Source organism: Oryza brachyantha, chromosome 9 (genome assembly GCF_000231095.2).
Source record: "Oryza brachyantha chromosome 9, ObraRS2, whole genome shotgun sequence".
NCBI classification, from domain to species: Eukaryota; Viridiplantae; Streptophyta; class Magnoliopsida; order Poales; family Poaceae; genus Oryza; species Oryza brachyantha.
In genome coordinates, this window is record NC_023171.2 from 4,094,618 (window position 1) to 4,117,475 (window position 22,858).

At 36.0% G+C, this 22,858-nt stretch overlaps 2 protein-coding genes across 2 annotated transcripts; both read right to left on the reverse strand.

Moving 5' to 3' along the window:
* Window positions 1–13,699: 13,699 nt before the first annotated feature.
* On the reverse strand, window positions 13,700–16,804 carry LOC102714670 (serine/threonine-protein kinase D6PK-like). The gene is made up of 3 exons (XM_006660407.3): window positions 16,519–16,804; window positions 15,407–16,340; window positions 13,700–14,678 (listed from the first exon to the last, which is right to left on the reverse strand). The coding sequence occupies exons 2-3, from the start codon at window positions 16,246–16,248 to the stop codon at window positions 13,820–13,822; spliced, it is 1,701 nt and encodes a 566-aa protein (XP_006660470.1). The 5' UTR covers window positions 16,249–16,340; window positions 16,519–16,804; the 3' UTR covers window positions 13,700–13,819.
* A 2,488-nt stretch (window positions 16,805–19,292) lies between these two features.
* LOC102711730 (40S ribosomal protein S19-like) lies at window positions 19,293–21,151 on the reverse strand. The gene is made up of 4 exons (XM_006660994.2): window positions 20,987–21,151; window positions 20,047–20,137; window positions 19,762–19,945; window positions 19,293–19,660 (listed from the first exon to the last, which is right to left on the reverse strand). Exons 1-4 carry the CDS (start codon window positions 21,089–21,091, stop codon window positions 19,588–19,590), a joined length of 453 nt encoding a protein of 150 aa, XP_006661057.1. The 5' UTR covers window positions 21,092–21,151; the 3' UTR covers window positions 19,293–19,587.
* Between the last annotated feature and the right edge of the window lie 1,707 nt (window positions 21,152–22,858).

The window sequence follows — 22,858 nt, forward strand, 5'->3', positions numbered from 1 at the left end:
AATCAGATACCTCTTCAAATGACCAAATTTATAAAAATAATATAGCAACATGTATAACACAACATAAATACAAGAATATTCAGTTGTGAATTTAATGAAACTAGTTTGGTGATTTTTTTTTATAAACTTGGTGGAACTTAAATATGTTTCACTTACTGATCCAACCTTAGATTGAATTATAATATGAACTGAAGGGAGTAATAGATATTAGATTTAAGTTATGGCCAGAAAATGATGTTCTTTAGTAGGTTTAGTAACACGCGTGGAAAATATAGCAGTGTGTCGGATGCATGTACTATGGATATCTATAGACTACGTGTATACATACAATCATGGGATACCAAATAGAAAGGTAATAATACCTATACTAGATCGGTTAGGAGTTTGGTAACTACTGGATTGCATGCCACACGTACCAGACCCGACCGAATCCGTAGGATAGATCTTAGTCTTACCAGATTAAGAATGTACCATACATGTAAGCCCTTCCCCGACTATATAAGGGATACGGGACACTCCCAGGGGACAGGACAGTCGGTCATACATCATCAAATACAATCTCAGCAGGACTAGGGTATTATACTATTATCTCACCAGCCGAGAGCCTGAACCTGGGTAAACCTCTGCCTTCACCCCTTTTAGCCACCTTATAGTATTATTGCCGACCTAGATCGTCACAGTGAATTAGCATATCATTTATTAATTAATAGCTAAAAATACTTGAAAAATGGATTGAATATGATATTTAAAGCAACTTTTCCATGGAAAATATTTACTAAGACACAATGTTTAGCAACTCAGAAAGCATGTGCGTAAAAAACAAGGGAATCTAGGTTACTCAATCGATGAACGAACGCGGCAATAGTCGAGTTTGTTATAATAAAATGTATTGAAATATTATTATTTCTAATACATCATTGTAGCTTGTGTGGATGTAAAGGCTGGATTTTTCATCCATACTTATGTGATATTTCTAACAATGTGAAATTATAAATTAAAAAGTTTAAAAAGTTGGAATTCATTGACTTCGAAAAGTCGAAAATGACTCTCTTTTGTGACGAGACGAGAGGGAGCAATGATAATATAGGCAAGTTAAAATTAATTAGTGGGCGCTCAACTCTCCCGGATGCTATTATAAAGTGGCCGATGATAGGAGTAGACTTTTGGGGCGCCCAGCATATATCCTTAGCAGTTTATCCCACTAAAAAGTGATTTCCAAAAAGCTCAAATGCAATAGAACCAACCAGTTGTTCTTGGTAAGATAGTGCCAGCCGTATCCCTTGTTATTTTGGTTTTGCCTTTTATGGGGCATGGTGCTACGTGTGTGTGTCTTCAAATAACAGATGCATCTATGTTAATTAGAGGATTAATTATCTATTGGTCACTTTTTTAGATACTAAATTTGGGTATCTAACTGTTCATATTTTAGCTTATTGGGTGAAGAAAAATACTAGTTATTCCAACTTTGAAAAAAGTGAAGTTTTGGCGACTTCGGGATATATTTAAGACATGCATACACACACATATATATATATATATATATATATATAGAGAGAGAGAGAGAGAGAGAGTAAATCTAGCCCTTCGAAAATTGTATCACAAATTTACGCTTTACATTGTACAAATTTAAGTAAATGGAGAATAAGAAAAGGATAAATTTAGAGCGACTATTATCACAAGACCGAAATCACTCTTCTAGTTAGGTCTATTTTAAGGACCAAGACTTCCCACAGAATTGCCGGTCGCTTACCTATCGTTTGGCATTGTTTCCCATTTGGAAAATTTGGTCACTTTGTTTTTCTCTTGTTGTCGGTAGCTCTAAATTAGTAAGAGTTTATATATATATATATATATATATATATATATATATATATATATATATATAAAGGTCTAGCAGGTTTGCATTACATCTCCATGCAAGGACTACGCATATGCATTGGGTAGGTATAATAGCCTTGGAAGATGGGTTGACACTTCGTGCATGCCTGTGTAAATTAGACTAAGCGTTTTGGGGGAAAAGTAAAATGATATATTTGAAAAAAAATAATAATTTGGGAATGTCTTTTTCTTTACATGTTCTTAGCGATCTAAAGTTAAGGCTGAAAAATGAAAAAACCTTAAATTTAAGACTGAAAATTTAAATTTTAACTTATAAGTATAAGCAGAAGTGAAAAATGAGGATGTAAATTGAGCGTGTGATGTGGACTGCTCTGCAAGTCTGCCAAACTGTTCTGTATATAAATTCTTTTTTCTATTAAAGTTAATATAGTTTACTATTCACTGTCATCATTCCGCTTCTCCGTATGCTTATAAGATTAATTTGAATTTTTTACGTTAAATTTAGAGTTAATTTTGCAGTTATTTCACGCAGTTTACTTTCAACATATATAAAAGTAAACTTTCAACATTAATTTGAATTCTAGGGTAATTATCAGTTTGCTTTTAAATCGGTAAGAACACATATATAAAAGTTTTATTTATAAAATATTTTTTGTTAGTAAATATATTATTTAACTTTTCCCTAAAATGCTAAACAGTGACCCCCTATCTCTGCCTTAGCACCAAATACGAATGCATATAACCACCGGAACATCATCAGGGTAAACTACCTGTGAAGAAAATGGAATAGAGGCTAAGCATGTAGGCAAATTGTCAAGGGAAAATAACATAGGAAATTAAAACAAAAATTAACATAGAGCCAAACTGATAATTACCCTAGAATGATTAGGCTAAGACAGAGATAAAACGAACAAAACCCATTGTCGACGCTAATACCACAACAAAGACGTATTGTATTAAACTTTTGTTCTACTTAGCGACTACTTTAGGAAGGAAAAGCCCCTCATGTGGATATAGTCAGTGGATCCAACCAATGAAGCTACACTTCTTATGTCACAACAAAGAGTACTTGAGCTTTCAACATGGGTTGCTGGAGCTGTAAGACCCACCCTTCTTATGTCACAATTGTTCCTGCCAATTTGTTACTATTAGTGAAGTTATAAAACACCATCACCTCCATATATTCCATGTGCGATCAGATCTATATATCCCTCTCATAGTGATGATCTTCATTAGGCCTGGACCACATAAAACTGCTTGCTGCAGTGTGGTATAATAATTAATCTCTATCATCTCAAAGGCATCAGGCCTTATCTCACTCAGGTAGACCTCACACCAAGCCATAGGTAAGAGAGGTAATATACGTGGATAAGAGCATCTCCAAGAGTGCTAATACTTTGCTATCCAAAAACTTGTATTGGATTCATCTAAAAAAGTATTGGACATAAAAATTACATACTCCTTCAACAGAAATCTAAAAATAAATAACTTGTATTAGGAATCCATATTTTTGCCCTAAATTTACCATACAATTGAGGTAATTTTAGACAGGAGTAAATATTAGGAATGCATTTAGTAACCTGTTGGAGATATATTTTTCAGTCCAATCCCCAAAATTTGGTTTTAGAGATCAATTTTGGACATCTCTCGTACATGCTCTAAGTGCTTCTCCACATAGGTGATGTCCATTTCATCTAAAATTAATATAGTAATGCAGTATTATGAAAAAAAAAATCACTGTTCTCTTTTTTAACAAACTATAATATTGTTCTTGAATATTTAAGAGAACCATTTTTTAGAAATATAACTATTACATTATTATATTTATTGGAGGTGCTTTCCATAATGAATTTTAGGGCACCGAATTTTCCAGATTGACAAAAAACAAGTAAATAACATTTAATATGCATGCATGCTTGGCTGATGCCTAACAGCCAACAATTTGGAATGTTTTCTTCCAAAAAGTGTATATAAGAATTTCTGTAGAATTATAGTGTTATGTATAGATTGGGATATGGGGATTAAATTGATGCATGGCACACTATATTTCAACTAATTATATGTATAATTTGGTTAGAAATTGGATATTTTTAGCTCATTTGATTACGCTAGCTAGCTCCCGGTGGTGTAAAGCTAGTGTGACAGAATAGATTAGGGTGGAGTTATTAATGATACCCTATCTGCTCATATTTAATTAAACAGCAGAATAATAAGAGCATGTTCTCACTCCAAATTGTGATCTAGAGTTTAATTAATTCCCTCTATTTTAAATGTCCTAATTAGTTATATATGGGCCTTCTATTATCTGATCTCTGTGGCTCAGATCGATCTCTACACGCTGGTGGGTTCTCCTAACAGAATAGATTCAATATACTAAAGAAACAAAAAAAGGACATTTAAAAGGAAAGAAAATAAACGGAATTTAGAGTGTGTAAAGTAGATCCGGTCCTAGACAAGTAGAAAACTTAGAGCTAGTTTTTATATTTTTCAGACCAAAGAAATGGTAACTAAAATATTATTCTATTAGAGCCATGGAGCATAATATTACCGAAAGGGCAAATTAATTGTATATCCAGTACTACTAAAGGTGCCACTTTACATCTTTAGGTTTCACCCCTACATCTGTCACTCTGTACACGTGGGTATAGCAGTAGTATATGATTGAACCCCTATGATGAAACACTTTTTTTTTCAATTTTACTCTTTTCATAAAATTTATAAAAAAAATTATGTTGTCAAAGTATCTTGATCTATATTGGTTGGTGGAATGTTAAGAGGAGCCTTTGTGGATATGTATGTGTACCAAAGTTTCCTTTAATCACAACAAACTACGAGAAGCCGTATTTTTAAAAAAACTTTGAAATTGTTTTCTTAAATATGTTTGAATTTATTGAGGTCATGGTGATACTGTACTGAATTTTTTTATTTTTTAAATATTTTTAAGAAATAATTTTATTACTGAACCTTCAGGGAAAATATTTTCACCCCATGAATTTTTTGACCACGCCATCAACGTTGGTATAGCCAAACGGCTTGCCACACCATGCCATGTTCGAACAGGCGGCGTGGCAGCGTTGTCTTGCCATGCCACCAGCACCGGCGTGGTCAAAAGGTTTAGTTTTGAAAAAAAAATTTCCGAAGGTTTAGTAATAAAATTATTTCTTAAAAATGTTTAAAAAATAAAAAAAAATCTACTGTACCCGAAGGTAGCTATAGTTACCACTTGTTTTGGGAACCCTGGCGTGTATAATAAATTCAAAGGGTGATCGTCCAATTAATTAGCATCCAGCTTAACTCCACAAATTACCTTTAGGAAAAGAGAGCATATAAAGAAAAAATTAATTGTTAATGCCCACTAGCAAAATATGACGGTCTGATCATTATCTTTTGTTCCGGATTTCTTGATGTGCGAACGGCGAAAAGACCGAAAGAAAACAGGCAAAATTAACTAACTAATTAACTTTGTCAAACTGGGATAGAAACCATTCCTGCACTGAGGTAAATTTAACGCCATAGAAAGGGTTCATTCTGCTGGGAGAATATAATATAAAGAGGTCGGCGTGTGTGTGTCCAATAATGCGTTCACGAATATAATCTACTCGCTGAGATTTAAGCACTTTATTCTAGAGTAATTTTTACTCTCATTTTAAGGATATCTGGGAAAATATTTCAGTGCATATTCAGATTCTACATTCTCTTGTTTGCTTTTTTATTATCTTTATTTGAGATTAATAGAAGCATATGGTATTCCCTTCTAATACTTACTCCCGCCGTTTATGTTTGACTCTTTTATTAACAATGTTTGACCATTTATCTTATTTAAAAAATATAGAAATATCATTTATTTTGCTTGTGACTTACTTTATTATAAAAAAACTTAAAGCACGACTTATCATTTTTATATCTGTACTAAATTTTTAAATAAGACAAATGGTCAAACGATGTAACCTAAAAAGTCAAACATCTTTTATTATTGAAACAGAGGCAGCAGTATTTTTAGGGTGAGTTGAAATTGTGAGTTAATCCCGACATCTTTATTTAATTGCCTTGATCTCTAACTTTCCAATTGGGTACAGTCTGTTATATCGTTAATTAGTTCGCACTAGCCATCAACCCGTGAAACTGCGCGGGCAAGCATTATCTTACAACTTGTATTGACTAATGTATGTATATTTTCAGAATGTGTTTTGCTTCCTAATGATATTTTTTAACGCAAATCAAAGATGTTTCTAGATTATATTTCATGGATTCGCTTTATATTATTTAATTTAATCCAAAATTAAACTATTTGTAAATTGTACTGCCACTTGAACAATTTTGCCCATAATATTTACTTTTAATCCACAATAATATATTTATAAATTGTTCCATATTACTTATTTTTTAATTTGCATTTCACATATTTGTAAAGTTTAGAATTTCCTAAATTGTATTCTAATTTGACTCTTATCTCAATATTAAGCATGTTAAATCCATATCCTAATTTCAGATGATTTTCTAAGCTGCATTACATGAAATCTTATCTTAATATTATTTACTCTTTTAATTTTGAATCAAAAATTCACTTGTATTTTACATAATTCCAAATTTTGTTTATATACAGACCTTTCGCTTAATATTATTTATTTTTAAATTCAAAATTTAGATGTTCCTAAATTGTATTTTTACATGGACTCTTGTCCCAATATTTATTATTTTAATTTTTTAATCTTAATTTCATATATGTTTGTAAATTGTATTTCTACAATCTTATGTTGGTATTAGTTATTTTATAATTTTAATGCATTTTTAATATTCTTTTTAAATTGTATTTGTACATGAATTCTTATTTGTCTATTGGCTTTTTAAATTTTTTACCCTAATTTCATTTTTTTCTAAATTGTATTTCTTTATGGACTCTTTTTCTGAATTTTATTTATTTTTAATTCCCAATTTAGATATTTTTAATGGTGTTTTTATACATTAACTCTTTATGACTTGTTTCAATTAATGTGTGTTTTTCATTGTGTTTCTAGATTTTTTTAAAGGGGTTTGAAAAAATTAACAATATGCCCCTCAATTGAGATGGTTTTAACAAAATACCACACTCTACGATGATGTTATAAAAATGTCACTCCTCATCTATAATTCTCAATAAAATGTCATTTTGGAGTATTTGAAGTTGTATTCTATTATTTTTGCATCCAAACAGATATGTGAAGGGACTGAAATGCCTCTGTTCAATTAAACAGAACAGCAGCCTCTCTGTTATAAATTGTTCTTTATAAAAAAATGTATCACTGTAAATACAGCCAGTCCCTTTTATAAATTCATTATCTTATCTTTAAACAAATGGCTAATTCCCTCTATGCCCTTATAAGTTTCCCCAATCCCTTGTATGCTCCTGAGATTTGCTTGATCTCTTATGCACCCCTCAATTTTTATTTAGATCCCTTACATGTCTATTCCGTTAGTTGACCATTAGTTTGACCATTAATTATTGTATAAATGGCTTTAGTGTCCTCAATATATTGCTAAAAGATAGAAATGTTTGATGTGCAAATTATGGTTGTGAATAAAAATAAGAGATAAATTACTAAATATTTTTAAAAATAAAACATAATTTCATTTAAAAAATAAAAATAATTATTGTAAATAAACCAAGCTCTGCATAAAATTTGAAAAATTACTTTTCAATAAATATGCAATGATAAAAGATTCGTTGTAAAAACAATGGGGATAGAATTATTTCTTCACAAACTAAAAACATATATAAAATTTTTAAATCAAATCTGATGAATTTCATACAACTTCCCAAAAATCTAAACCTAAATAACATATGGTTAAAGTTCTTAATTTTATGGTGAAACAAATGTGTGCATTTAATCATCTTTATTTTTTAAAAAAATAAGTTTAATTTTTAAGTTTGACATTAGATGATTATATCCCTTTTATTTTAGTATGAGTTAATTTTTTCACCTGAAATTTTATCGAGTAGGCAGCATATATGTATAAGAGGGACAATATAGTCATTTTAAAAATATTTAATGGTCAACTAATGGTCAACTAACCGAAATGGTATAGAGAGGATCAAGATAAAAATTAAGGTGTATGAAAGGTACGAGGTAAAACTCAGAGGTATGGAGGGGGTTGAGCAAATTTTTAGAGGCATGTAAGAAATTTTTCTAAGAAATTAACCATGTGTATGTGTAATTACATGAGAGAAAAAACAAGCATATTCACCAAGAATCACACTACGTATCATCATCCAATATGTTAATATCTTCTCTGTTCCCGCCGTCGCCCATGGTCGCCGATGCTAGCAGGAGAAGCTGCTGTTCCGTTTAATTGAGGAGGGGCATTTCAGCCCTTTTACATGTCTGTTTGTACGCAAAATAATAGAATACAGATTCAAATACACCCTATAGTGATATTTTATCGAGGATTGTAGATGAGGGGTAGTATTTTTATAACAACATCCTCGAGGGTGGTATTTTATTAAAGTCATCTCAATTGAATGACCTATTGTTAATTTTCTCAACAGTTAATATCTTTTAAGAAATCATATAGGGAAATATTTGGATAGATAGTACTCCATGAGTCCTAAAAAGCTCGGCAAATTATCTTAATTGTCTAATTTACTTTCCAGGGAAAGAACATATACACTCTGCTTGTTTCTGCCGGCACACATATGTGGACGTTGCATGCAATTGCAAAGCCAACTGTTGGCTGATTATTCTAGAATTTAAATCAGAACTTTGAAATTTGTATATATGTACGTGGATATGCACATTGGCCGCTTGAAATCGGACTCGGTAGAAAGAGGGCATTGAATAATGATTTAACAGGATTCGTTCAACTGTTTTTGCCTTGTTGTAAAATCTTCATCGTTGATGTTTTCCGGTATATTGATTAGACTGGTATATGGGATTTTCTATTTTTTAAGATTCATATGAAATTTCTAGAATTTTCGATTGACATAGGAATTTATATATTTGTAACCTCCTAGGATTAATTAATGTGGAGGCCTCTAAGAGTGCCTCCAATTCGCGTCTCTCGTCTTTATAGATACTTACGTACGTATATACATACGTGTGTGTAAAAACTGCAAATTCCAAATCAAAATGTCACCATCTCAGCCAGCAGTAGTTATATTGCCACCAGACTTAGTTGTCATGTCATGCTCAGTTCAAGATTTTTATTTGAATTGGATTTAGTTTCGGATTGCTGCTGTTACACTCTTCTGGGCCACTTACGTTTCTGTTTCCTTTACTTTAATGTTTCTTAGTGTATTTTGTTAAGTCACTCAAAGTAGTTAATGAACAAATATTATGCACCTATAGAACCTGTGTTACCTACCCATATGACATGCATGAGTGCCAATTGGTCGGAATTTATCAAATTTCCCAAACAAAAAAAAAGACTAGCTTAGTTCTTGAGGGCGAGTCTTTCTCTGTAACCGGCCAACGAACGTAGCCAGATCTTACCCAAAAAAAAAACGAACGTAGCCAGATCTTAATTCTTAAATTAGTTTCACTTTCATCAGCAGATGTAGGGTACTCCTGGATCCAGTTGGCCATGACGTGCCTTTCTAGACTTGTCACATACTCCTATGTCATATCAACAACCACTTTGGTAATATGTTCATTCCAAACATTATTGTGCCATTAGATGCACCCAAATTGCAACGAGTATAAAGTCCAAAAGCATGCCTGACATACAGTAAATTGAACTTATAAATTTAGAGCCTGTTTAGAGAACTGACTGTTTGGTATTTTTTTTCATAAAAAAGCCAAACGACATATTTACAAACAAAAATAATTTGTTAATAAAACTTTTATATACGTATTCTTAGCGATCAACTAAGGCAGGAAAACAAACTTCAGTAAAAAAACTTCCAAACCAACGCTAAATTTAAAGTTAAAAATTTAAATTTTAGCTTATATGTATAAACAAAAGAGAAAAGATTGAATGCCCATAATGAGAAATAGTCGATACAAATAAAAAAAGGTGACTTTTTCTAACTTCTCTACTTTTTTTTGGATTTTGTAGCAACTACTAGGTCTTATTTAGGAGTTAAGGATTCTAATGATAATGATAGTAGGCCTGGACGGGAAACTCGAAACTCGGTAGCTCACTCGGCTCGTGACCAGCTCGGCTCGGCTTCCGAGTCAGCATTTTAGCTCGTTAGCATTATCGAGCCAACTCGAGTCGGCTCGCAAGTGGCTCACAAGCCAAACGAGTGCAAATTTGCCCCCAGGAGAGCCTAGTGGCCCACACGCACAGTTCGCAGCTCAAATAGCCCCTAAAAAACCCCTAATCATCAAGCAGCACTGCAGCAAGCTGTGTACTCCCCCTCCCCGCCAGCGTCGCCCACCGCCGCTGCCCCCGTCGCCCCCCTCCCCACCATCGTCGCCCCACCGCCATCACACCTGTCGCCGCCCCCATCGCCCCATCCCCTCCCCACAGCCGCCGCCCGAGGCCGCCGGCGTCGCCACGGTGCCCCGATAAGACAAGTATGTGTACTATGACGGCTTATGAGCCAAACGAGTTAGCTCAAGCTTTTAATGAGCCGAGTCGAGCTGACGTTTTAGCTCGTTACATTATCCATGCCTAAACAGTAGGTATGTCTATCAAAAGCTCGTCACAAGAGATCTAGATGTTAGTTTCCTTAACAATTAAGACCCCTTTAAAATGAAGTATGGAGAAAAGATTTTTTGAGGATTTAGTTACCTTACAATTTTTAAACTTTTTGTATATAATCCTTTGGTTTACTGGAGGAAGACAGAAAATTTTGCATTTGAATTGCATTCCTATTGCTAATTCCAAAGTAAAATAAACAGTCTATTAGATATCTTGGAAACCTTTCTTTGGGTCAATTTTTCCTATGGTACATCAAAGGACTCCTCTTACCATTTCTTTCGTTTTTAGTTCCTGTATGATTAGAAAAAGAAAACATGCTACTTCGATTCTTGTGTTTTTCATGTTCACGTGTTATTTCCTATCGTGTGTTTCAGAGGGTGCCTTACCTTAAAAAAATCCTTGGGCTGAAATTTATTGTTTGGTTGGGCCTGCTTTTGTTGGACTTCGGTGGTAGTTTTGAGGAGAAATTTAATGGCTGGGAGAAAAAAATAGTACGAAATTATTTATATTACTGTCAGCACAAATCTAATGATTTCTAGTTGTTTTTAACCTCATCATTAAATGTATTAATGGATTTCTTATCCTTAAAGTTATATAAGAAATAAATACCGAACATCCTAGAATTGTTTTTATTATTTGCACATTTTTAATAAATATTTTTTAAAATAGACCTGAAACAAACTTATTTTCAATAAATGCACCATTTAGGTTGGCATGGCTAGCTGGACGCTGACGTGACAGCCATGCAATGTCGCTTGGGTTTGTGTGCCACAGCTACCATATTTGCCATGGCAAGGGGAGATACATAAACACATCTGGCATTTTCCTTCCCCTTTCTTTCTTCTCCAATCTGTCAACAAACATTAGTGACGCCATTTGAATTGAAATATTGGCACATACTAAATTGGAAATCATTATGTGCCGTCTTCAAAGCGAAATCACTAAACATTGCACAAATATTTTGACACGGAGTTGGTCATGTTGATAGTGTGTTTAGGTTTTTCATTTTTTTTAAGCATGTGAATCTATTTGGAGTAGATTGGAGTAATACTTGGGTGATCAAAGTAAATCGGGTTATACTGGGATAATTAGCTCAATTGTTTTCCTATATGCTATCCATAAATGTAAAGACGATTTATTGCGGTAATCGATTATGTCTTAAAAGTAGGGACAGAGATACTGCATGATTTTAGAGTTAGGGTTAACGAGATATGAGTATGGCTAATGATTGTGTTTGTAAAGTCATTAATCTAGAGTGATTTTGAAAGTAGGCTAATTTTAATAAAAATTCAAACTCCAACAGACTTTCAACCAGATGGTCAAGCCATCCGACTGGCCAATCTGTCCCTCCTGCTAGCCAAATTTTGCCAACCAAAATTGTCTTGTCAATCGTGACCCTCATACATGGGTCCCACACGTATTGCCTAGTCATTAGTATTTAGAGAGTTGTAAATTTGTGTGAAGCAAATATAGCAAAAAAATCTTTTTAGTTAATTGGTCGAATAGACAAATGAAGAGATATTCTCGGATATGCTCTAATGATACGCAGATCCGACAGAATAAGTTTGTTGGCCTACATTTGTTGCCCCTAACTAATTCTTGTTAATCCAACTCCAATAATGCAACCCATGTGCTGAATCTTTCCAACGCAACATCTACCCCATGTGGTAAACATTGACGAGCTAGCCCATAAAAAGCTGTTGCATAAATACAACTAAGACTTTTTTTTTTGTTGTTGTTGTTTTTAGAACAACTAAGAATCTTGAGAGAAGAGAATGATAGTAATGCTGAGCTAGTGGAACTTTCAACTAAAACTTAAAACATCCAACGAAAGAGATTTTTGTCCGGGAACACGCAAAAGACTTGCGCATGATCGATTGGAATAGAAGGATTTTTGAAATGGCAGTGAGAAACAACGAATTGGCGAGGCAGGTTCAGTTGCAAAAACAAAAAAAAAAAAAACAAATACCACCCCCAAACGAGGCGTTTTGGGTTTCCATAATGTATAGGAGGAAATAGGTTGTGGAAAGAACTTCTCTAACTTTAACCTTTAATTGCAATGAAAAATCTTGAAATCATGGTGCATACCTTCCAAGATACTGATAGTTTGATCTTCCAAATTGGCTCGCGATGATTATTTGGTTTTTTCACGCAAAAAACCAAACTATATGTTTATAAACGAAAAATAATTAGTGAATAAAACTTTTATATATGTATTCTTAGTGAACTAAAGTCAAGACTAAAAAATAAACTACGTTCACAAAACTCTACAGTCAACTCTAAATTTAAGGTTGAAAATTTAAATTTTAACTTATAAGCCAAAACTAAAAAATGGACCGTTAATTTTTTGGACAAAAACCCAACAAAAAAAGGCTCAAATGCGACAGGGCAACCCACAATGTCAGACACAAATTAAGGGTCTGTTTAGTTTACAAAAAATTTTGGGTTAGGTGTCAAATCGGATGTTTGAGAGAATGTTGAAAGACTATTCCAGTGACTAATTAGAAAACTAATTACATAGAAAACCACGAGACAAATTTTCTAAGACTAATTAATCCGTCATTAATACATGTGAGTTACTTTAGGCTCAAAAGGTTCATCTCGTAAATTTCTTCTAAATTATGCAATTGTTATTTTTTAAACTATATTAAGTACTCTATACATGTATCAAAGGTTCGATGTGATGCACAGGGCCTAAGGGAAGACAATCACCAGGATGGACCGGCTGCTCCTATCGATAATATGCAACATGAAGGTTATTCGACTAACTCCTGTTCTGCAACGTAATTACCAAATGAAACAAATTTACAGATCATTCAGAACCTTCTAGTTCAAGATATCATATGGCATTACCTGCCACTGCCACAGACAAAACTTGAACGGGCTAGATGTAAGGAAATTCATGACTCAGGAAGTCGAGAGTCAGTACAAGCAGATGTCTGTGTCAAAAAAAAAAAAAAAAAAAAAAAAGAGGTACAAGCAGATGTAAGGAAACCAGAGCACTTTCACGAGCACTTGTGCAACAAATCCTGGCATTTTACCACTTCAACTTTTTATCAAGCTCCTCACAGCATATAGCTCGCAAAACTGCAATTGCAGATCAAAAGAAATTTGCTTATTTGTTACTCAAGGTAACCTAATGCTCAGTGAAAACCGAAGGGTTACAGGTCTAACAGAAACGGGTTTCCCATCTAATCCAATGCGATTGACAGTGGTTCACAAAACGCAAAAGGAACTCAAGAACATTAATAAGAAGGAACATTGGCCATCTGAATATCAAAGTTATTAGAATCCAGAAAAGGTCTAGGAACAATGAATAACTTTACAATTTGCAGATAAATGATCTTAGAATACTCCACTAAAAGAAATCGAATTCAAGGTAATTGTCCGACCCTTTGTCAGCAGCTGTTGGAGCCTTTTGACTTGTTGAGGCTACTGACCTAGGGATCTCAACCGGCTTGGGAATATCTGGAGGAGTTGCACACCTGATCAAGGCCCAGTTAACACCTTCAAAAAATGGATGCTGCTTTATTTCTGTCGCTCCGCGCTTATAAGCCAAACGATGTTGTGGTTCCTTAATAAGCAAACCCCTAATAAGATCCTTTGCAGCAAAACTCACAAAAGGTGATTCTGGGAACCTTAGGGACTGTCCGACGACATTGAACAATGTAGCTCTATTTCCTGAACCTTTGAATGGTGTTTTGCCAAAAAGAAGTTCATACAAGAATATGCCAAAAGTCCACCAGTCCACCGCACTCCCATGCCCCTCACCTTTTATAATCTCAGGTGCCAAGTATTCGTGGGTTCCAACAAATGACATTGATCTTGCATCTGTGGGCTCTGCAACAAGCTCAGGAAGTGGTCTGACCTGACTTGCAATGTCTGTTTTTGCCTTCTTTTCTTTTTTGGACTTGGAGGAGAAAAAACGTGGAGTGAAGCAAGTGGTCGTTGTAACACAAGAGGGTTGGATACAAGCTGGCTCAATGCACACTGGCTGTACACAATAAGACGGATTACCCCTTTGGTTAGGATCTACCCCAGGGTTAGAAGATTTGAGAAGGGTAGGGCTCACAGCACATCTTAGGGACAAATCAAAATCAGACAGCATGATGTGGCCATCTTCTCTCACGAGAACATTTTCTGGCTTAAGGTCCCGATATATGATGCCAAGCATATGCAGGTATTCTAGGGCAAGAAGCACCTCAGCTACATAAAACCTGTATAAAAAATTAATCAATTCAACATCAATTTGACTCTCTTAAACTTGAGCATGGTTCACTACTATCACCCTGGTTAACAGGAAACCAGGGCAATCTGACATGCTAAGTAGCAATAGAAACACAAAATTAATATAAGCATGTCAGCACATGACGAAAAGATCAATAACTCTTAACCATACTAGCAAATCAAAAGGTACAAACTGTCAGGTCAATCACATGTAAGATGTAGAAAATAAATGTCTTTTGTATCGATCCATCCCTTATCAGATAATGAACTAAAGCAGCACACTACTATTAAAAACCACACCATAAACAACTGTGTGCGTCAAGTAGGAAACATAAGGAAACAAGTTGTAGCTTATATTTTATAATGTTTCATGATGTCCAATACATAGTCCCTAAGACGGATAAGGCAGAAAGCATGTCATGAGGAGGCAAAAGGAAATTTATCTAGGAAAGGATTGGTTAATAGCCATATTTGAATGGCATGTAACTGCATGGTTCCAAAAAGATAAAGATAATGGCATGGTACATTTGCCCTTGTAATTCCAAAAACATATTCTACAGAGCTTAAACTTTTCATTAAACCAGATGTTCAAATGTTCTTTGGTACCACTAACAAGAAAGCTGCCTGAGCAGCAGAATAAAAGTGGTTATCGGATATCTTAACTATTGTTAACTAGTCCTCTGTTCCAAAGCAAGGAAATGTTGGATTAGACACTTACTTGGCAGCTTGTTCTGCGAAAAACTTTCCAGGTTGCTTTTGCCTTAGAGTGTGCAGGTCTCCTCCAGGGCAAAACTCCATTACTAGGCATGAGAACTTATCGGTCTCAAAATGAGTGTACAATGTTGGCAGAAAAGGATGGTCCAGGCACTGCAATATCTCCCTTTCAGTCTGGGCTCTAAGCAGCTTTTTGCGGCTCGCTAGAGACACCTTGTCCATAATCTTCATGGCAAAGTAGCACTTGGTTCCACTAAGCTCTGATAAATAAACACTGCCAATGTCACCACAGCCAAGCCTCTTAAGTAGCCTGAAATGGCCCAAACCCAGCGAACCTTCTTTGGTCCGGACCATCTGTATCGCTTCCCACCGTGAATCATTTGACTTGTGAGGTTTGCTGGCGCTGCTGCATATACTGCTGCAGGTGCTTTCATCACTCACGTCACTGCCAGCGCTGGCCCGATAAACACTGCTCTTCCCACTCCCGACCATATCAGCAGCATGGTCGCTGACCTTTGTGCTGCCGCTCACCTTTGTCAGGCTACTCGCTCTATTGCTCAATTTGACCGAAGCCGAGCTATCCTTAACGCTACCGCGCATTGAGTTCTTCTCGGCATCTTCATTCCCATCCAGCTTCACAGAGTCATCAACAGAATAGCTATCCTTATCTTGTTCTTTCACCCCACTGGATGTAGCTACATCGTCCATCATATTTCCTCTAGATGAAGCAGGCTCAATTCTACTTGCTTTCGGAATCTCTTCGGGCTGCGATGCCCCAGAGAATGCGGCCATGGTTTTATCGCATGTCTTCACGGCGACAACATCAGCAACAGCCTTCGAAGCCATCGCATGTAGAAACCGATCGAGAATTCCTCAACGATAACAGCGTGTGCCGGCAGCCATCCCCACCATCAACCAACCAACCAGCAACCACAAACCTAAACGAAAGAGGAATTAGGCTGGGCGAAAACGAGAAAGATTGATCCCCGAACAACCGATCAATCAAGCATGAGGAATCGGCCGCATCGCATGGATCTGGGATCGAGAGGTTCCATTTCTAGAAGAGAAACCTAGCGAGTAGCATAGTAGGAGGAGGAGGAGGAGGAGGCTACTCACTCTCTGATTAATTAGACACCGTGGTCGGAGAAACTCGCCGCCGGCGACGCACGCGGGTTCCGCCCTTCCCGGGGAGAGGCGGCGAGGGTTGAACCCGTCGGCGGCGGTGTGGCCCAGGGGGGAAGGGGGCGGGGCAAGGTCGATCCCGTCCCGGACGGCGGCGGCGGCGGCGGCTTGAGCACGCGGCGGCGGCGGCGTCCCGGCGGCAGTGGCGGATGCGGACGCGGACGCGATGGCGCAGACTGCAGACCAGTGGAGACGACGTCGTTTTCCTTTTTCTGCTTACTTTATTTTATTTTTATTTTTATTTTCTGGGATTTTTATTTTCAACAAGAAAACAGGGCCACTTTTGGGCCAGGGTGTAGATTATTGTGGGCCAATAATTTGGCCCAACTGGTAATATTACCTATGTTTTTTTAGTTTCTATTGACTTTAAATATTTCATTTGTTTCAAATTAGTTGTTGTTAAGCTTTGTCATAAATGAAGCATTGCTATCTTTATAATCATCGTTTAATGATTTTTTATATTTTCTAAAAGGATGCAAATTATATAATATGAATGTATTTCTCGTTGTGTATCTAAAAATATAGATCTTATTATGTTAAACTACTATTAATTCGGCATTTGATGCTTTATTTGTTTATGATGAGTTAGTTCCCTTCGAACTATTTTGTACCATAATGGCTTTTGATTAATTTTTTTGGCACTTTTTCCAAGCTTGTGGTATGTTGTACTCCTTCGGCAACTAATAATTTTGTCGTTGGCTTTCCAACAGAATGCTCTTTAATATATAAGGCATGTTTTGGAAGTTTTAGATTCTGAGAAGTAACTGCTTGGTAGCCAGCTTCTAAAAATCTAGAAAAGCTTCTAGCTTCTGTATTCCTAGTTCATTTTTCAGAATCTGTAACTATAGATTCTTAAAAGCTGTGGACCATTTAGACAGCTTTTGGGAGAAGCTTCCCAAACAGGCCCATATAATGGTTTCATATGTTGATGCTTAGACTCTTCTAGCTTATGAAATACAGCTTGTTGACTGAGTCATCGATTCTTCTTCTTCCTCTATTCTTGATGCTTACGTGGTATTCAAATCTGAACCTGCCATTATTTCCTTGTTTTCTAAGACCGGCGATTAACTATATCATCCATCTATTCTTGATGCCATAGTCGTTGAGCTCTTCTTTTCTGAATCACTATTATATTGAATCTAGTGTTTTTTAAAATAAGCAAATAGATTTATTTCGATCTGTTCCTTATTGCTACTTATTGCATGTAAGTTTTTCTAGTTCTATATTGTATTTACTAAGTATATTTTTTACACACTCAATCTTGTATTTTATTTAGTTTTTAGATATCAAGTAACATTGGTATGCGTGGGTGTGAATTAGCATCCTTTTAACTTTACACTTTGACATAACGATGCAGTGCCAATTACCATGACTAGAATTGTTCTGGTTGTTTTACGCCTCCTCGTAATAGTAGGTGTTGTTTATCAAAATCTATCATCATAACAGTATGAGAATTTGTGCTCATGGATGATAGTGCGTTGTTTTATTTTATATTATCCCCATGAAGGTGTGTAGTGTGTAGCACTCGAGTTATTTGGAAACTTAGGGCATTACATATATTCTTTTGTCGATCTACCATGGGGAGATAGGCTGGATACAGTTTAAGGGGTGATTGTTTGCTATACGAAAAATAATTTATGATTAAAAATTTTATATATGTATTTTTAGCGATCAAAAAGTCAAAGCTAAAAAATAAACTATGATGAGAAAAAAAACCCAAAATATACTTCAAATTTAAGGTTCAAAATTTAAATTTTGACTTATAAACATAACCAAGCGAAAAAAGATTCAATTGCAACCTATTTGAGTTCAGTACTATCTATCTTAGAATGAGGAGAAACATTTGTATTGGTCTTTTTTTTTTCCTAGCTTGTCCAATCACAGACTTGAATAATATATAATAGTAGAAATTTGGTCGCTAACCCTTTTAGCCCTTGAAATTTGCTCGCTAACCATCTTATCGGTATGTTTTTATAGTAATGCATTGTTTTGGATTAGCAATGTCTAGCAACACCAGGTTGCTACGTAGATTTTATTGGACGGCGTATTTACGGACAAAAAATAATTTATACATAAAATTTTACAAATGTATTCTTAGCGATCTAAGAGCTAAGACTAAAAATAAACATAGGTGAAAAAACCAAAATCAACTCTAAATTTTAGATTAAAAATTTAAATTATTGCTCGTAAGCATAAATACAAATAAAAAGATAAGATAGGGTGACTATCTTTTGCAACCAGCAACTGTGAATGCTTGCTCTACATTAGTGCAATCCTTGAGCTCGAGGAGCATTTAAGGATTATACGAGTGGTTCCTACCACAATGTAACAAAGATATACATGTTTAATATATAAGGAAATGAATGAGATTGTTTAGGTTTCTTTTCGTAAAAGAAAATTAGTAGGTTCTAGTAGACATATGCATAACATGTTTCTATGTACTAGGAGACTATTATTAGTTATATCTTTCGTTGTAATATAACATTACTTCAGTGCCATTCCATCCATTTCGAGTGTAAGGTCTATAATTTCACAAAACTCCTATACATTTATGCTATATCTCTACAAAGACATACGGATGTTCTTAATCATGTTTTAAGTTATTTTACATTATTTGCATCATGTTGAACCCAGCATGCCAAATACATCTGTCGAAATGTCAAACTTGAACATTAATAAACAATTTATGCCACTCAAAATACTTCTTCAAGCAAACAAGGGAACTGTTGCACGAGCCCCATGAAAGAAGAATCGGATTATCTGGGACCAAAGCATAGCACAATAGCAGTATCCTTAAAACAGATAAAGCAGAACAATTGATTTGATCACATGAACTCAGAAGCACTAAGATGTCCAAGAACAAGATCTGGCAGTTAATTTTGAAGTTTAGAAAATATAGCACAGGATGCATCTACTTCCAATTACTTCAATAAACAAAAGCAGGATATATCCTGATCCAAAACTGTAGTTCAACTCTACTACGAAACATGCATTAAGAGCTTTTCAATCGCTCAGGGCAACAGTTCCAGCAACCTGATCAAGATCACGCCTTCCCTGGGAGGTGATGAGTCTTCCGCTGCAAACAGCACAGTATGTTTGCACAGTCAAATACAGTATAAGCAAAAGTCTGTCCAACCTCAAAAAGCATAATAAAAGCATTGGAAAAGCTCGCATTACCCCTTGGGGTCAACATCGATGATGCCCATCTTCTTCAACTGCTGCAGGATGTTGCGAGAAACAGCACCACTGCTCTTGCAGAAGTGTGGGGGTCGGGCACCGTTCCTCTGGCGCCCACCATAGATCTTCTGGAAGCCACCCACACCAATACCCTGCCTCAGGTAGATCTTCCTTGCCATTGAGGCTACAATACATAAATGAGAGAAAAATTAAGAAACACACAAGTGCAATATTTGTATGATCTAAGACATCAAACACTAACAAAAACATAATACGATTCCTCACCAGCCCTGGTGTAGTACCAGTCAGGATCATAGGGTGGGAGCTCCTTGAATCTTGCAGTCTTGACAATGTCAACCCACTCCGGAAGCTCCATCTATACACCAAACAAACAATTTAAATCATCATTATGTAAGCAAAAGATGCATTTTAAATAGGATCAACTAATTCAATAATGCTACAACCACGTGAGTTTGTCAATTAGCGCTACTCCAAAGACCTTGTGTCATTTAGAGTAGGTTTCATTTACCAGTAGGTTTGATATGATATAAGTAGCATTACGCAACAATGAAATTTTAATCAATCAATGGAACATACAAGGCCCTAACGAGAAGATTTAACTATCATTGGGAAAAGAAATTTGCATGATTTGCATTCTCTGAATAATATTCCTAAGAGGAATCTAAACAAAGAACACAGCATCTTGAGTAGTGTTCCTCGGAGGAATGTGCACAATGAACAGCATCTCACGGCTGAGAAGAGAGTCCAGAATCACAATTTAGATTGACTCCAGCGAGATGATTATCGCAATTGAACAAGTGAGATTATTATCGCAATTGAACAAGTGAGATGATCACAATTGAACAATTGTAACGAACATCTATGACAATTGATGTCTTCGCAAAAGCAGTAAAAACGAAGATGTTTATTCTACAACTAGCCGCACAACTGACGGTGAAGAAATCAGCTAGGTCAACGAAGAAATTTGCCTGACAACTAACATTCCATACCATCCCGGATCAAACAATGCAGCAAAGATAACTCCACGACACGAAGCACGTCTCTTCACGCTTCCACAAGCGAAACGCGCCGCCATCTAGCGAGACGTGGCATGGCACCAAAGAGCCCCAGGGAGAGGCTTCACCAAAAACGGCAGGTCTACTCGAATTGGAAGCCATCCTATGCCGTGGGATCTGCGTGGGCGGCGGGCGAAACGGGGGATTACCTTGCCGGAGCGCTTGAGGTGGGCGGAGTAGGCCTTAACGAAGTCGTGGGGGTTGACGTCCTTCACCGTGCGCGCCGTCGGGGTCGCCGCCGTCGGGGTCGCCATCTTCGCCGCCGCCGTGGTGGGAAGGGGAGCGCCGCTGCGGCTGCGGGGGGGCTAGGGTTTTCCTGGAGGCGTGCGGGGGCGGAGCCTGGCAGGGTATTTATATGGGTGCGCATCAGATTCTGGGCCGTCCGATATTTGAGATGGGCCGAATCAATGGGTGCGCTGGGCTGGGCTCAAGAAGGAAGACTGGTGCAAGGGAAAAAATTACGAATTTATCTTATTTTTATTTTTATTTTTATTTTTTTTAAAAAAACTATGGATCGAATTTGATTAATGTCCTTGAATTGTAAAATCGGATATAAGGTATCTCTTGACTGTAAATACTGATGTAAATTGAGTCTGTTTGGATAATAGTTTTGTCACGTGGCATTCAAGTCCAAAAAAGTAAATAAATAATTGAAGGAGCTGTTTTTACTGACTTACATATGGGTCACATTTATTTTTAATCTATATTTTTCTTGGTGAACTTACATGTAAGCCCTCTCTATGTTTATTTATTTATTTATTCAGACTCAAATACCACAGCGTCAAATAAATATCACACCACACATAAGACCAGGTTAAAGAGTCACGTAGGTCCATACAAAACCACCATTAAAACCGTCCGGTGAGTCTATTTACATAATTATTAATAGTTGAGGAATGCCCTAAATTCGGTTTTATACGGTCTACAGACATAACCCAAATTCGGTCTATAGCCGAGAGAGTCCGAATAAATTTTTTGTACAAGGAAACGGGCTAGAATTTTCTTTTTCTTTTCAATCCAAGAGATATTTTTTAACTATTTTAAGGAAATGTATTCTTCATGTTTAATTGTTAACAGAACATAAGAGTTGTACTACACATGGGCTGATGGGCAATATTGTTAGCAGTTTCGGGGAGGGGGCAGAAATATTTAACTTTTTGTTGTGTTTTATATGTATATACATATTTCAAAATAATTTTAAAAGATACATGTGCCGGTGACCCGTCTCGCAGCAACGCCTCGTGCCCCCTCCCCCCAAGTTCCCTGCTGTGCTGCGTCTCCTTCCGATCTTATTCGGTTAATCCCTATCACACGAGAATTTAAAGGGATTAGAAAGATATTTATTTCATACTTATTGTTTTGTGAAATTATTTTCCCTCAATTCTCTCCAATCCCTTCCTCCCGGGAAATAACCGAAAAGGTCTCACGTGGTACAGTTCCCCTATCCTTGCTCATCAAATTTTGCTCATTGGTTATCACGTTAGTCTATCCACTTAATTTAAATTTCTTGATTGGTTAATTGGCTCTTAATAAATAACTACAGCACTGCTATTTTAATTGTAAAGATCATTAAAACATAAAATTATACTAATTTAGTCGTAAGGGTCATCTGAACTTTTGGTTCACATAAGTTTAGATGATATTTACAACTAAATTAGCAATATTATATTTTTTGAGGAGAAATCAATTAAGATAATTCAGTGCATAAACTAATGCAATAATCAATCATGCGATGGCGCAGTCCCAGGGAATGAGGATGCAAGACCACGTGTTGCCCCAGTGTTGTGAACCCATCCCGTGACTAAGGGTGAAAACGGTTCGAAATTTTTCCGGAATCCGGACCGATTTTCGGATACGGAACCAATCAGTCGAAATTTTTTCGAAAATTTTCGGAAACAATATCGCAATCGGAAATTTTTTCGAAAACGGAAAAGGTAAACGTACTATCCGAAATTGTTCGGAAAAATTTTCAGAATTCCGAAAAATAACATCATATAAATTAATGAAAGTGGCCCAGCCCA

What these genes read in the sequence shown, in the direction of transcription:
- LOC102714670 (XM_006660407.3), bottom strand. Translation starts at nt 16,248, where the DNA reads ATGGCTTCGAAGGCTGTTGCTGATGTTGTCGCCGTGAAGACATGCGAT. An exon ending in TTCGCAGAACAAGCTGCCAA is followed by an intron (nt 14,679 to 15,406) that starts GTAAGTGTCTAA and finishes TTTTTTATACAG; the next exon opens with GTTTTATGTAGCTGAGGTGC.
- LOC102711730 (XM_006660994.2), bottom strand. Translation starts at nt 21,091, where the DNA reads ATGGCGACCCCGACGGCGGCGACCCCGACGGCGCGCACGGTGAAGGAC. An exon ending in ACCTCAAGCGCTCCGGCAAG is followed by an intron (nt 20,138 to 20,986) that starts GTAATCCCCCGT and finishes TTTGGTGTATAG; the next exon opens with ATGGAGCTTCCGGAGTGGGT. An exon ending in ATCGATGTTGACCCCAAGGG is followed by an intron (nt 19,661 to 19,761) that starts GTAATGCGAGCT and finishes TGCTGTTTGCAG; the next exon opens with CGGAAGACTCATCACCTCCC.